This window comes from Mirounga leonina, unplaced genomic scaffold, assembly GCF_011800145.1.
Source record: "Mirounga leonina isolate KUSES-001 unplaced genomic scaffold, KU_Mleo_1.0 Mir_168, whole genome shotgun sequence".
NCBI classification, from domain to species: domain Eukaryota; kingdom Metazoa; phylum Chordata; class Mammalia; order Carnivora; family Phocidae; genus Mirounga; species Mirounga leonina.
In genome coordinates, this window is record NW_023270426.1 from 31,056,704 (window position 1) to 31,072,255 (window position 15,552).

General features: G+C 39.1%; 1 protein-coding gene across 3 annotated transcripts in view; it reads left to right on the forward strand.

Annotated features, from left to right (window-relative positions):
- Positions 1 to 12,483, forward strand: part of SPINK5 (serine peptidase inhibitor Kazal type 5) — a 75,326-nt gene extending 62,843 nt beyond the window's left edge. The window contains exons 27-34 of one of the 3 annotated variants that reach the window (XM_035014417.1): positions 92 to 219; positions 1,031 to 1,103; positions 2,010 to 2,096; positions 2,190 to 2,317; positions 3,197 to 3,293; positions 6,026 to 6,156; positions 8,700 to 8,790; positions 12,161 to 12,483. In XM_035014417.1, the coding sequence (XP_034870308.1) occupies positions 92 to 219; positions 1,031 to 1,103; positions 2,010 to 2,096; positions 2,190 to 2,317; positions 3,197 to 3,293; positions 6,026 to 6,156; positions 8,700 to 8,790; positions 12,161 to 12,169 (744 nt within the window). In that variant the 3' untranslated portion in view covers positions 12,170 to 12,483. The remainder of the gene's footprint in view (positions 1 to 91; positions 220 to 1,030; positions 1,104 to 2,009; positions 2,097 to 2,189; positions 2,318 to 3,196; positions 3,294 to 6,025; positions 6,157 to 8,699; positions 8,791 to 12,160) is intronic. The other 2 variants (XM_035014415.1, XM_035014416.1) reach the window with 2 other exon arrangements.
- Positions 12,484 to 15,552: the final 3,069 nt, after the last annotated feature.

Below are 15,552 nucleotides of genomic sequence, written 5' to 3' on the forward strand. Positions count from 1 at the left end.
AAGTATTATGAGCTTATATCTCACAAATTATGTTCTAAATTTTAGAGCTCAGACTATCATGGTAACATCTTTTTTCTGTTTCTCTTGGCAGGATCAGTGCCATGAATTCCGGAATATGGTGAGAGAGGGGAAGTTTATCTGCACCAGAGAAAACAACCCTGTTCAGGGTCCAGATGGCAAGATGCACATCAACAAGTGTGCTATGTGTCAGAGCATCTTGTACGTGAAGAGGTTTATCGACCAATTTGATGGGTTTTGCTTGTTTGCAAGGAGATGGTTCTTTTTAATTTAAAACTTAAGGCCCTGGGCATTGCACATGAAAAACAGACAAAGCCTTCCCTTTAGAAGAGGACAGTGAGCTTCCAGAACACTCTCGCAAGAAATGTTTCCTTTGATGATGAGAAGCGTAATCATACCCGGAGCATCTGGGACAGGGAGAGAGCTGTTGTATGGTGCCCAAATCCCGGGCTTTCAGAGAAGTCCATCAGCTGAGTAACCACATACTTCCTCTTTTATGTAAAGGCAGCAATTTCTACATGATAGACTTTTCGTAGTGATTCAAGGAGATAATATGCCTCAAACATTTATAAACTTGAAGCAATATAACTACATAAAGAAAATCAATATTGGAAAGTTCAGTTCTAATTGAATATGGAAAAGAGAAAGGAGGAAGGAAGCAACTCTACATGAGAGAGAAAAATACATTGTATTTTTCCTTAATAAAATATTTTATTAATAAAATATTTTATTAAGCATAGCACTCTGGATGACAGTGTAGTAACCGAATTTATGGAAGTCGATAGCATTGCCACAAATGCACTATGAAAATTCCAACAGTTAAGACTCATTAGTAAAAAAGAAAAAAAAAGTATTTTAGGTATTTTTTTCAGATATGAGAAAATAGTGTTAGATTTGCTAAGGTTTAGAATTAGAGAAATACTTCATTTAAAAAGCTCAGTAAAAACAAACAAACAAAAAAACTCAGTAAGAACCCTATAAAAAAACAATCCTATCCTTTTTTATTCTGCAGTGAGCGAGAAGCTAGTGAAAGAAAAAAGAATGACGAAGAAAAATCAAGTGCCAAGCCCTCAGATGATGCAAAGGTCATTTCTTAAAAGATGCGAAGATAACTATTTTGCCTTTCATCCTCAGAATCTGACATTCTCCTCTGGTTTTTTGGATAATAAAAATGCCAATGTTTTGCTTCAAAGAAAATAGACTTTGCTAATATTTCATTTTGGTTATAACAACATTTTTGTCTGGCTTTAAGTTTAATATTTTTCTCAGTTTTGTAGAGAATTTGCCCTCAGTGTACATCAAATATTGCTCTCCTCTTAGAGAGAAATATGGATTGAAAAAATAGAGTGTAAAATTCTTTCACCTCAACTGCATGCTCTCCTCTGACATAAATGTGAAATGAGGCTTCGGGTAGCATGTTGACATTGATTTTTACAATTCAGGTAACATACACTAATTACAAAGCCTCCCCTTTAGCTTCTCTCCTTGATGTCTTTTTTTTCTGTTTCCTCCAGATAGCTATCTCAGCATCAACAAATCAGTAGTGTGTATGCATGATGCTGCCTCTTCTATTTACTTTTCAAGCCTGCAAAGAAGACATCTTCATTCAGTCCTTTGCAGTGATAATCATATTTATGGCATTAGATTCCTGTGATATTGTCCTTTGGTCAAGAGTAAAGCTCCTGTGGGATGCTTGGGTGGCTCAGTTAGTTAAAGCGTCTGCCTTTGGCTCAGGTCATGGTCCCAGGATCCTGGGATCGAGTTCCACATCAGGCTCCTTGCTCAGCGGGCGGCCTGCTTCTCCCTCTGCCTGCCGCTCCTCCTGCTTGTGTGCTCGTGCTCTCTCTCTCTGACAAATAAATTTTTTAAATATCTTAAAAAAAAAAAAAGAGTACAGCTCATGTGGAAAAGGAGGGGAAGGAAGGAAGGAAGCTAGGAAGGAAAGGGTGAGGGAGACATGATCTATTAAGTGTTCCGCTCTGCATTTCTAGGACCCAGGAAGAAAAGTTCAGAATGAAGTGGGGTTGGAAATTTTAAAGTCTAGGCGTTCCTTGGCCTCCATTGCCAGGATAAGGGCAGTGAGTCTGAGCTCAGAGCTAAGAAAGGACTTTCTAAGGCCAAGTTTTAGAAAGGGGAAAAATCCTGTTCACTTCCCCTTTATCATTTTCTAGGACGAGTGCAGTGACTTTCAGCAGTACGTGAGGAATGACCGGCTCATGTGCACTCAAGAGAATGACCCCGTGCGTGGTGCTGATGGAAAATTATACAAAAACAAGTGCCACATGTGCAGAACGATCATGTGAGTAAGAGGATCCTGTTACCCCTCCAGCTAGTGGGGGAATTGTGTTTTTATTTTTTTTAATTTTTTATTTTCATTTTTATTTTTCAGTGCAAAAGTTGTTTTTATTAAAGCATGGGGACAGGACCCATGGGAACAGCATCTTTAGAAGTTGCCGATTAAATAAATGTGTGCTCATGAATCCGTGACGTCCTTAAAATAAGTCTTTAGATTCGAGGCCCTTACGTTGAGAACACTTGATATAGGAGACAGGAAATCCATATGTGAATTCTAACCAGGATATTTACTAGCTGTGTCACTGGATAAAACTTTTGTCAACTCTCAGGATCATAACTACAAGAAAATCTTCCAAATCTTTGTTCCACAACTGGATCAGACTCAACAGAAAAGTCTTTTTCCGAAGTAACAGATTTTTACCCCCCAAAATGTACTTGGCAAAAAATTCAGGGCTAAGGAATTTGTTGTTTAGAAGGGGTTTCTAGGTTATTTTGATGAATAACTATATTTGGGGACCAATGGACATGATAGATACTGATGACGATGGTTATGGAAACACTGTGAACACAATTGTAATAATCAGTATTTTTTTAGCTCTTTGTAGTACATTCCTGAAGACAGGAATTACCAATACTACCCTCTTTTTAAGTTCTAGAAAAGATAAGCTCAAGGCATTTAAGCAACTTGTCCAAGGTCATACATCTAGTAAGTGATGAGTGCTCTCAACCAGTTCCCCATTGTGTACTTCTCTTTACATCATCCTCTAGCTAATGTTCTGCGGTTCTATCATATTTTATTTAGGATGGCATAGCTTCCACTGGAAGTTACAGGCGCTAGTCTTTGTGGCTATAACTTTAAATTACTTTTCGTCTTCTTCTGTAGTCAAAAAGAAGCTTTGGAAAGGGCAAGAATTCAAGAGAAATCATTCCACGTTAGATCTATGGACGAAAAGAGCCCAACTTCCTCCACTTCTTTTCTGGTAAGAATGACTACTCCTGAAAAGCTACTTATTAAGTTGATGCATTTGTTTGGGGTCTGTTGCCAATCTGCCCTCCCCCCCCCCACCCCCCCACCCCGCCCCCCATGAGCTTCATTTCCATAAAGAGGCCTTGGAAAGGCAAATTCAGTGTAGCTCCAAACCCTTTGTGTGTAGTTCCAAGCTCAGTGAGAGTTCTGGGAATGTCTCATCAGTGCATTATTATGTGCTCTTTTAGATTATTAGCCCTGTTCCAAGCCAATTTAGTACATTATTGAAATTTTACAACGTGGGTGTATCATGAATGTGGCTTATTGCACATATGGTCAGATAAGTAGTGAGGAGCCTCAGTTCTGTAATTTCTGCAGGCCAAAAAGACTCCTCACCCAGCTTCCTGTCTCTCCCCCTCCCCAAATCAACCCTCTTCCCAATAGCCTAAAGAGGGTGCGCGGAGCATTTTCACACCCGTGAAATTCCACTAATTAGCGATTCACAGTGGTTAAAACTTGTTTATTCAAAATACAAGCTGATGTCCTTCAGTAACATACACCTTAGTGTAAATTAGCCTAACAGGTTTGCTTTTTTAGAGCTTTGCCAAAGTGAGGAATAGAAAGGAGGAAAGGGAATAAGAGCATATTCATGAAGTATATTCATGAAGTAGCATATCAAATTGGCCTCTAAAAGTGAAACTTTAGCATCTAGTCTGATGACCCAGAAAAAAAAAGAAAAGTATCAAACATGAATTTAATCTTATTATTTGCCGAATTTAAGGAGAATAGTAGATGAGTTGCCCTAGTGAAATATATACTAATTACAGATTTCTAGTAAACTAGATGCTACCCTAGGAATCCTATAAGCATGGAGAGAAACTATTCACAAAATCTGTTCTTTTTTCCTCTAGATATAATTGACATATAACACTGTGTAAATTTAATATGTACAGTGTGTTGATTTAATACACTTTTAGGTTGCAAAATGATACCACCGTAGTGTCAACGAACACCACCATCACCTCACATAATTACTATTTGTGTGTGTGTGGTGAGAACATTTAAGATTTATTCACTTACCAACTTTCAAGTGTATCATACAGAATGACTAGCTATAATCACCATGCTGTACATTACACCCCCAGAACTTATTCATCTTATAAGTGAGAGTTTGTACCCTTAAAAAAAAAGTTTGTACAAAGAAGCCTGTCGTTGCTTCTTTGTAATGCTTTATCCTAGTAGTTTTAAACCTTGTAGCAGCAGATACCTGAAAAAAAATGCTAAAGATATATCTGGTTCATTCCTACCTTTGCCAGTGATTCATAGAAGGTGCTTGTCTAAATTCTCCCTGAATATCTACCAATATGGAACTCACCATATTCTAAAGCAGTCCACTGGATTTTTTAAATTTTATTTTAGAGAGAGAGGGAGAGATATCCTTAGTATTTTCTTACATAGTCTATCAACTCTGAACTGGTTATGGTTGATTTCACCTTCCGAGCAGACCCTGGCTCCAACCACCTCTCAAAGTCCCTCTCCCTCCCCCTCTGCCCCTCTCCCCACTTGCATGCACATGCATGTGTGTGTGTGTGCACGCGCGCTCTCTCTCTCTTTCAAATAAAATAAATATTGGGAAGAGAGGCAGAGGGGGAGGGAGAGGGCCAAACCAACTCCACGCTGAGCGTGAGCCCAAAGCGGGGCTCCATCTCATGACCCCGAGATCTTGACCTGAGCCAAAACCAAGAGTCAGCCACTCAACAGCCTGAGCCACCTAGGCACCCCTGGATGTTTGAATTATTTATCAAAACAAACTAACAAACAAGTACTTCTTTATGCCTCTGGAAAGAATACCTACAGATATGATACTATTAGATTTTCTATTTCTTTGTTTCAGAAAGTTGTTTTGAAGGAATTTTTTAATTTCATCTAAGTTGTCAAGTTTATTGGCATATAGTTATAACATTTCCACATTACCCTTTTATATCTATATATAGTGAAACCCCCATTTTATTTTTAATATTGGTAATGTATATTTCTTGCCTTTTTATCGATTTTGCAAGTGGTTTTTCAATTTATTAATCTTTTCAAACAACCAGTGTTTTGCTTTGTCGTTTTCTATTTCATATATTTCTCTTCTGTATTATTCTTTTCTTCTATTTTCTTTGAGCTTAATTTGTTTATTATTTGCTAGCTTCTTTTTTTTAAGATTTTATTTATTTATTTGACAGAGAGAGAGAGCGCGCACAAGCGGGGTGGGGGGAGCAGGCAGAAGGAGAGGGAGAAGCAGGCTCACCGCCGAGCAGGGAGCCTGACCTGGGGCTCCATCCCAGGACCCCGAGATCATGACCTGAGCCGAAGGCATCCGCTCAACCAACTGAGCCACCCAGGAGCCCCCATTTGCTAGCTTCTTGACATGGAAGTTTAGATCATTGATCTTAAAGCTTTCTTCTTTGCCAATTATGTATTTATTTACAACTTTCCTTCAAATCACTGCTTTAGCTGCTGTGATTTGGTAGTTTATATTTTTATTATCATTCAGTTTAAAACATTTCTACATTCCATTATGAGTACCTTGAGTCATGAGTTATTTATAAGTGTGTTGGTTGATTTTTAAATAGTGAGTTTCTATGACCTATGTTACAGTTCCTTTACTAATGTTTTATTCAGATGTGACTGAGGAAATCAAAAGATTTTTCCATTCCTGAGTGCCATTGAGTAAATCTGATATATGTTTTACTTCTTCAGGATTCTGAGATGTGCAAACATTACCGAGTATTGCCCAAGATGGGTTACCTTTGCCCAAAGAATTTACAGCCTGTCTGTGGTGATGATGGCCAGACATACAACAATCCCTGCATGCTCTGTCATGAAAACCTGTAAGTATACATGTTGTACTATATCTTCAAGTGGAGAGGTTCTTGACTATGGTGTCGACCCACAGGACTGCATTCATACCAATTGGAGGTGCGTTGCACCAATTTACTAATCATAGCAGTTAAAAATTCAAATTTTGTGGATGATCTTATTCAAATATAAAATAGAGAGGATTGGAGGCTATCCTTTTGATTAATTTGCTTATATACTTTACTGAGTGGAAGAGAAAGGAAAAAGTGGTGGGGTTGCAACAATTAGAGAAAGTCTCTATTAGCCCACGTACAGTCATGGGAATGCGAACATCATCCACGCGTTGTGTAAAAAGAAAAAAAGTTGAGAATCATTGCTGTGTTGAGTCCGCCTGGCCAATAATCTCTCCTGGGCCGTCTGGCTACCGGATAGTCACATATTTTTCAACCTCTCCAAGTCTTCTTCTTGGAGCAGAAGTGGTCTCATTCAAGAGAAAGCCCCTGGAACAAATGGCAAATGGTGGACTTGGTGTGGGCACTCAGATTTATTACTGTCTGTGCATCTGTGGCCATGTTATCTCATCATTCTCAGATTCACTTTTTCCACTGAGGAAGTGCAGGCCATTCTCTGAGCTAGCTGGCTTCACTGGGTTTTTAAGAAGAATTGAATTGCCATTTTTATTTAAAATTACATATGAGGGATTTGTTTTAATACTGTCGTTATGGGTTTTAGCTTTTTGCTTTTCTGCTCAAATACTGTCTTATCTTCACCTCCATTCACCTGCCTCACATTTTACCAGCTTTAAGTGAAAGCGTGGTGACAAATCTTGACTCTTCCATCCCACTCCCACCCCACCCATATTTACACTGTAGTCCGTGTATGTTCTTGCCTTCTGGGGACACGATAAGCAAAGCCCAGAATGTGAGGATGGGACATTCTGCAGTTTATACACTTAGCATAACATCTGAATATGAGTGCTTTGTGTGTTCTCACATCTGTAAGACACTCACACATTCACTCTCTTGCTGAATCCTCACTACATGCTATGAGTGCTATTATCTTCGCTGTACAGAGGGTGAATCTAAGGTTCAGAGAGTCCAGGTAACTTGTTTAAAGTCACAAAGCTAGGAAGTAGATTAGACAGGATTTTCACCCTGTTGGTTTGGGTCTAAATACAGTTCTCTTTTCTCTCCACTACACTACTGTTATATCCAAGGTAGTCAAGGGATCAAAAGTTCCTTTGATGATGAGAAAGTTACCTCTTTCCAGAAAAGAAAAGAAAATGAAGCAACATTAACAATTTGTCTGCATAATATTTATGGGTGCATGAATCTCCTGAAATCCCTCCATGGATCTTACAGAGTTTTAAGAATTAAGAAATCTCCATTTAAGAAATGAATGCAACCATTCAGGAATTTGTTACTATATATGCCTTATCTTCAGCCCAGAAATTCTTCAACTTCCCTTTATTGTAAATGTCGGGGCCTAAATTATCCACCCAGTGTTCTTTAAGCATTCCATTAACTGTATAAACCCGTAACAAGTGACACTTTAGTCAAGGGAACTTTAGAGTCAGAAACTTCAATGGTAAAAATATTAATAAAGCATGGCTCAGGTTGGATTGTTTAGCTAAAGGAACTGGTAGTATATATTATAGAGGGAGGATCCAGGCTGTCCCAGGCAAGAGGAAACAGTATTGGTTTCTGTGGTCTTAGAGGGAAGCCATTTCAACGTGAGCAATGTCCAAAGACAAGTCAAACTGCCTTGATAGACAGTGAGTTTCCCATCACCAGAAGCAAACAAGCAGATGTTTGATATGAAATATTTAAGAGAGAGGCATTAAAATTCATACCTTTTAAGATTTTTTCCAGCTATAAAACTCGACCTGTATGATTACATATTATTGTATTTTATAAAATCTATATTCTATATGCATTTTACATATTTTTATTATATATATGTATTGTATTTTGTAATCCCACATTATTGGTACTCAGTAAAATGAAGCTTCTCTGTGGGATCCAGTTTTCCCATCCGTAAAATAATGGCTTCTGGAATAGACGGTCTCCAAGTTTCTTTCTTTTTTTTTTTTTTTTTTTAAGATTTTATTTATTTATTTGACAGCGAAAGAGACAGTGAGAGAGGGAATACAAGCGGGGGGGGTGGGAGAGGGAGAAGCAGGCTTCCTGCTGAGCAGGGAGCTCAATGCAGGGCTTGATCCTGGGACCCTGGGATCATGACCTGAGCCGAAGGCAGATGCTTAACAACTGAGCCACCCAGGCGCCCCTCCAAGTTTATTTCTAACATTGAACAATTTCATGAGTATATAGGTGAATGAAAGGTGATGGAATGAATCCAGGACTGGGGAATGAATCTGGGGCTGAATCTGAAGAGAGAGAGACAAAACCTGGGTGATTCCTACTGGGAAATAGTTGAATTCAGATCCCGGGTCCTACTTGTAATTTCAGTTCTGGTTTGATGCCCACATGTCACCCCCATTGATCCTTGTTTGTTTTCTTTTCTCATCATAACTGTCAGTTTTTCCATCTTTTTAATTTCCTCTGCTCTGTTTTAGAATACGCCAAACTAATACACACATACGCAGTGAAGGGAGGTGTGAAGAGAACAGCACCCCAGAAACAACCCCTCTCGATGTGCCAGCATCTGTAAGTACACTGCGTCCCCATTACACGGCCAGAGCCAACTGGTTCTGCTTCTGTGTCTGCCACCGACCGATGGACATTTCTCTGGCTGGGGCAGGGTTACTGGCTCAGAATTGGTCACATCTTCATTGTGAGGATAATTAAGTAATCACTGAAATATGCGGGGATAATAATATAATAGTTAATATTTTTAAGTGCTTACTGTTAACTGGGATCATTAATAGATTGTTTATGAGCAAGGTCCCTCACATAACACTTTTGCAAAGTAGGTTTTATATCCTGTGATTTACTGTAAAGAGAGAAGAAAAGATTGAGGGAGGTCACATAGTGACGGAACCGAATTTCAACCATTTCTGTAAAACCCCCACGTTCTCACACTTAACATTGCATTTAACTGTTTCCCAACATGAAAAGCTGGCCTTTTCATTTAAATCCCTGCAAGGATTTTTTTTTATTATTATGTTCAGTTAGCAAACATATAATACATCATTAGTTTTTGATGTAGTGTTCAGCGATTCATTAGTTGTGTGTAACACCCAGTGCTCTTCACCACACGTGCCCTCCTTAATGCCCGTCACCCTGTTACCCCATCTCCCCCATCCCCCTCCCTTCTGTAACCGTCAGTTTGGTTCCCGGATTCCAAAGTCTTTCATGGTCGTGTCCTCAAATGCAATCACCAGAGAGAACAGCAAACTCAATAATGTCTGTCAAAACATCCTTGCAGCCTGCAAGATTGACAGACTTTATCGAGTTCGCCATTCTCCCTGGTGATTGCATTTGAGGACGCTCTTCCTCGGGCAAGATGATATGTAACTTGGGGGAAAATGTAGGAATTTTCAAACAAGAAAAAATGTTTGTTACCAGCCAAATATGGGTTTAAATTCCAGTTTTTTAGATTTCTCATATATGAGACCTTTGGCAAATCAAAGATCTCACCGAGTTATTGAAAATAATAAGTACTGACTTTTAAGCATTTGGCAGTGTCTACAAACTAATGGCATTTATTATTATTATCACTATTATTATTATGCCAAAGAGACCAAAGTATGAACTTAGAGAAAGGGAAGAGTCCAAAGTGGAAACTTAGAGAAACAGATCCTGGCACAGCGCTTATGTATGTTTAATAATTATAATGGATTATAGTTTAATAACCTTATATTTGATGTTAAAAAATATATATATTCAATAAAAACAAAATATTCTAATAAATTATATTTACTAAATAAATATTTATTATTATTCACAACTGGTTTCACTCCATTCCACTGCCACAGAAAGCTCTGGCAATAATGGAACTGGAGACTACTCTGCCAGATTTGGAACTCCTAAGCAACACTAGATGAGACTGCATTCATAAGAACTACTCAGTGAGTCTTGATATGGGACCCTGGAAAAACAAGAGATGGAAACTCAGTAGTTTTGGTTTTACATTAGCAGCTGGAAGGCCGGATGGGGTAGGCAGAGTATTGGGGTGAAGCCCGAAGACCTTCATCTTTCCTCCTGTGGGCTTGACAGTCATCTGTTACACATCCATAAGGAGACGGTATCAACTTTTGCTCTAGACCCCATATTGTGTGTGCTGTCTTATTACATATAAATTCTTAGTGGTTTGCTCCTTTTTTATTAACAGAATATAGTATCCCTCACATCTCACACACATACCTAATTACATGTAACTCAGGACAGTAGGTAAAAATAATCTTTATGTGAATCCTAAAGATCACACTTTAGACCACATCTTGCTGTACTCTCATGTAGACAACTTGACAAAAACTACTTTATGAGAAATTTGCCATAGGGTAAATACTGATAAGATGTATTTATTCAAATAAGGAAGAATCTTGACAGGGCTAAGCATAAAAGGTTTTGTGAGAGAGTTTCTTCTTTTCCTTTTTGGGTGTTTTCTTTCCACTAGAATTATGTAACATATTATTAATGACAGGATTTATTTATGGTGTTAAGATGATGGAATAAATTATTAGAACAAAAGGTGTCCTGAACATGGGTTCAGTTCCCTCTGTATGATTCAGGGGTGTGATCTTGGATATACTAAGGTGTCCAAGTGGGTCATGGCCCAGCATTGCTCTTATAACTATGATGCATGCATATCCTGGAGGTTGAAAGCAATTGCCTGAACTTTGTTCCTGTATAGAAAGAATCTCTAAGAGAGTCTGGAATTTGAAGAATGAATAAAAGTCCAGGCAGTCACTACTTTCCTAGAAAAATAGACTGAAGATCCTAGAATGTATACTCATGCTTAGTATCTAGGAAGTATTTTCTATTATGCAGTAACTCCTAAGATTTATGTAACTCAGAATTTTATGTGCTCTTCCCTGTATGCATCCTCACAGTAGGCCTGTGATTAGGGCAGGGATTATTATCTTTCCCATTTTATAGAAAATCAGCCTAGGGGAGACCCTGCAATTATCAGTTATTCAACATTCTATTTTGCATCTGGTTTAGATCTTCTGGCTTCATAGCTTATGCTCTGCCACCATCCCTTAGTTGTCAGGAAATTCTGAAAACCAGGGGCTCTAGAAGAGGGATTACATAGCTCAATTAAATAAAAATTAGCTACCTTGAAAGGACATTTCTCTGTTAAGGAAAATACTAATACTATTTTGTGAGATGAATACAGGACTATTCTCAATTCCATGACAAAGCTTTTCGAAGATACCACAAGACCATAGATGGCCACCCTCAAACCAAAGGAAATCTCCTGGGGTGGATGTGACAACTAAAATGGAGGTCTGGGTTGGAACAATAGCGCTACTGCTCCAGGCTGACACTGTGCAGTTACCTGGGAAAAAACTTCCTGAGGCCCTTACCTTCTTTTGAAAAATGTTTAGGTGTTGACTCACTCTTTTAAATGTCCATTTCAAGAGTGTATGAATATTGGATGAGTCAGGCAAGCAAGTTAGCTGATTAAATTCTTATGGCCTCAAACAACTTATAATAGTAAAGCATTAGTGTTGGAGGAATTGGATTTAAGTTCTGACCCAGTGTGAGACCTTGGCAAGTCACTAACCTTCTCTGGAGCTCTGTTCCCTCCTCTGTGAAATGATGTGACTGACACCTACCTCTTTTCATTAGCAGGGTCTGGTCACACATGATCACACATGATGATGAGGGTCACACATGATCAAGGGCAGAGTTAGTATTTGTACCTACTGCTGCAGGCAGTGTGTTCTAGGTGCTCGGTACTCATTGAATCAATTGGATAAAATGTGAAAGTGATCGTAAATGGTGAGTTCTTGGCAGACTGCAAGGATGTATGGATTTCTTTGACTACAGTACACCTGTAGATGTAGAACCCACATATCTATAGTATCTCTCAGTTTCTAGCACCTAACCTACCCATCTTCTCTTCCAGGACAAATGATGGAAGAATTGGTGAAAGCCAGGAGGGAAAATATATGCCCCAATTCTGAATCGCCTAACCCTCACCATCTGTATAGAGAAAGAATTCTTCAGAGCCTGTCTTATTTACTATAGAAAATAATACAGAGCTGTTGGGGGAATGGACTCACTGACTTCCAGTCTTTCCTGTCTCTTTCCTCCTAGATTCTGTGATCTGAGGGCACAGAGACCTCTCCATCTGTCTGTGCTTGAAAACCTCCTGATCACAATGCTGTCTGTTCAAATACTTGTTCAATAAAAGTAAACCCAGCAGAACACCATTTCTGGGATTCGTCACTGCCTGGATAATAGGAAGTTTTTTTGTTTTTTTTTACAGAAGCCAAAAACTCTACCCTTTTGTCTTGCTAAGCTGTTGGTGGACACAGAATGCTCACTTTTTTCAGATGCAAGTTGCTGTCATAGTTGGGAAGAAATGTCTAAAAGGGAGGTAGGGAGGTATGGGCTCCCTGGCATTCAAGAGCTGTGTAAGACCAAACCAGCTATAAATCACTTTCAGTACCTGTCACCTTACCAGCTCTCCTGCCTACCTTCTGTACTTCTACAGAGCGTAACTACCACTGTTACACAAATACCATCCAGAGACACAAGCCAGTAGTTTCTCATATTCAGTCATGTTGCTCCTTGACTATTTCCTCTATCAGGGCCTTGGACCCATGGTCTGGGCAAGACTAAGGAAATGAGAATTACCAGTGTGTCGCATGTCGCTAGGGCAGCACTGTCCATTAGAAATAGAATTCAAATGACATGTAATCTCCAATTTTCTAGTAGATACAAAAGAAATGGGTAAAGTCAACTTTAACAATATATTTTATGTAGCCCAATATGTCAAAACTATTCTCATTTCAAAATATAACCAATACAAACTTTTATTTTAACCAGGTCTTGATATTAGTGTATGTATTTTGTATTTCCAGCATATCTGTTTGGACCAACCGCATTTCAAGTGCTTAATAGCTACATGTAGCTAGAGGCCACTAAACCAGTCATTGAGCTCATGCACCTGAGAAATCAACCAGGGAATACAAGCAGTAGGTAGGGGTGAGATGGAACAGCCTGTAAGCTCCTGCCTCAGTGCTGAAACTCTGTCGTGCTCAGCATCTTGATACTGACGTCCTGTGAGCGTACCTAGTTACGTTGTTCACTTACAGTTATGGGGCTGGTGCTGAACACATCCTAGAGGGAGAAAGCAATGCAGAGTCCATCATGGTTGAAGTTGTTCTCAGCTATAGAAGAACTGTACCCAGAATGGCAGGTCTACTTGGATTGGGGAAGTTAATTCTGTGTTTTTCACCTCTGCCCTTTTCTTTTAGATAAGTTGTCCCTAGGGCAATTATAGTAGGATTTTGTGATCTTTGTCCTTTGTAACTGTGTGAAAGATCAATTCCGCACTAGTTTTTTTTCTATGCTATCATTAAGAAAACAGGAAAAAAAAAAAAGAAGACTTGTAAATCATTTTTCAAGGATGAAAATACTGTCATTTCAAAAAAAAAAGAAGTGAGAAACAATGTTGCTATTTTCTTTGGCAATTCCAGGATGTAAGGGAAGAGTTTAGGGAGTCTGTAACATGAGATTGTATCTCCTTCCTGGGTAGTTTAGGAAATCCAGAAACTCTGGATGGCTAGGGTGTCCATGGCTAAGACATATTATTTTTTGAGAAGCAGTTGCTTTTTTATGTCATTTTGAACATTTTATTGAGCTATAAACAATAAACCCTTTACCTTCTTTCATTAGTATTTTTGTGATGATTATGATTATTAGGTAATATGCACAAAAGACTTTGTTATCGTATGCTTAAGACTTAACCAATCCTTGATAATCATTCTGAACACCAGGGAAAGTGTTGCTTAGGAATAGGGTGGGGTGGAGCATAGGATGGTCTGGAATGGGATGAGACATGGGGATGGAGAAAGGCCCAGGGACCCAGGGAAAGTCAGGGTAAAGTGGAGGATGCAGACATCATGAATGGGATGGGGTCCAAGAAAAATAGACAGTGGACTGAGGTGCAGGGATTGGGGTTGAATGTGAAGGTGTTGAACACATTACTTGGGATTTTTAAAAAGCTGAAAGTTGATTTTTTTTTTTTTTTGGCAGACACAAACAGGTGAATATAATGTGTCATCTGTGTCAAAATGTTCACAACAAAATAGCTGCATTAAATGTCAAGTAGACTAATTTTTCTTTCAAGTGAACTAACTTTTGAGTTGCTTCTTGAGTTATGGCTCAATGGATGGGAGGCAAATGAAAACCAGACCCATGTCACTGAGATTTCACAAACCAGCCCTAAAATTCTAGCCCAGGAAGTGACAAAGGATCCTGAGTTGGAACTGAAAACGCAAAACTATATCACCTTGGGCGCCCGGGTGGCTCAGTCGGTTAAGCGACTGCCTTCGGCTCAGGTCATGATCCTGGAGTCCCGGGATCGAGTCCCGCATCGGGCTCCCTGCTCAGCGGGGGGTCCGCTTCTCCCTCTGACCCTCCCCCTTCTCATGCTCTCTCTCTCTCATTCTCTCTCTCAAATAAATAAATAAAATCTTTAAAAAAAAAAAAACGATATCACCTCTACTTGGTCACCACCACAGACTTACACATTTCTCTAGAACTGATGCTGAAAATGATTCCATTTTCAGAATATGGGTTTTCAGAGATCTAACACTATCAAACTCCTTATTTTCTCATGTAAGGAACTCACCTGAAGTTTTCCTCTCTCTCAAGGCTTCAAAAACACCCAAGGAGAGCACTTCTCTGGACTATGGGTAGGCAAACTTTTTCGGTAAACAGCCAGATAGTAAATATTTTAGGCTTTGTAGGACATACAGTCTCTGTCACAACCGCTCAATCATGCTGTTGTGTAAGTAAATAAATTTACATTATGTAAATAAGTATACATGGCTGTGTTTCAATAGAAGTATATTTATAAAAACAGGTTGTAGGGGATGCCTGGGTGGCTCAGTGGGTTGGGCATCTGCCTTCAGTTCAGGTCATGATCCCAGGGTCCTGGGATTGCGTCCCGCATAGAGCTCCTTGCTCGGCGGGGAGCCTGCTTCTCTCTCTGCCTGCTGTTCCCCCTGTGTGTGTGTGCTCTCTCTCTCTCTCTCTGATGAATAAATAAATGAAATCTTTAAAAAAAAAAAAAAAACAGGTGGTGGGCCAGGTTTGACCTGTGGGCTATAACTCAGTAGTGGATAAGAATCTGTCTCTTGTCCTTCTTTGTAACTTACTGGTCTTCTCTTCACCCTCTTTTATACTCTTAAACACCAACCACACTTCTCACTCCATGATAATAGAGAATAAAAATAGAAATAGAATAGTTTAATAAAATTCTAGAAAATAATAAATGTTGACATT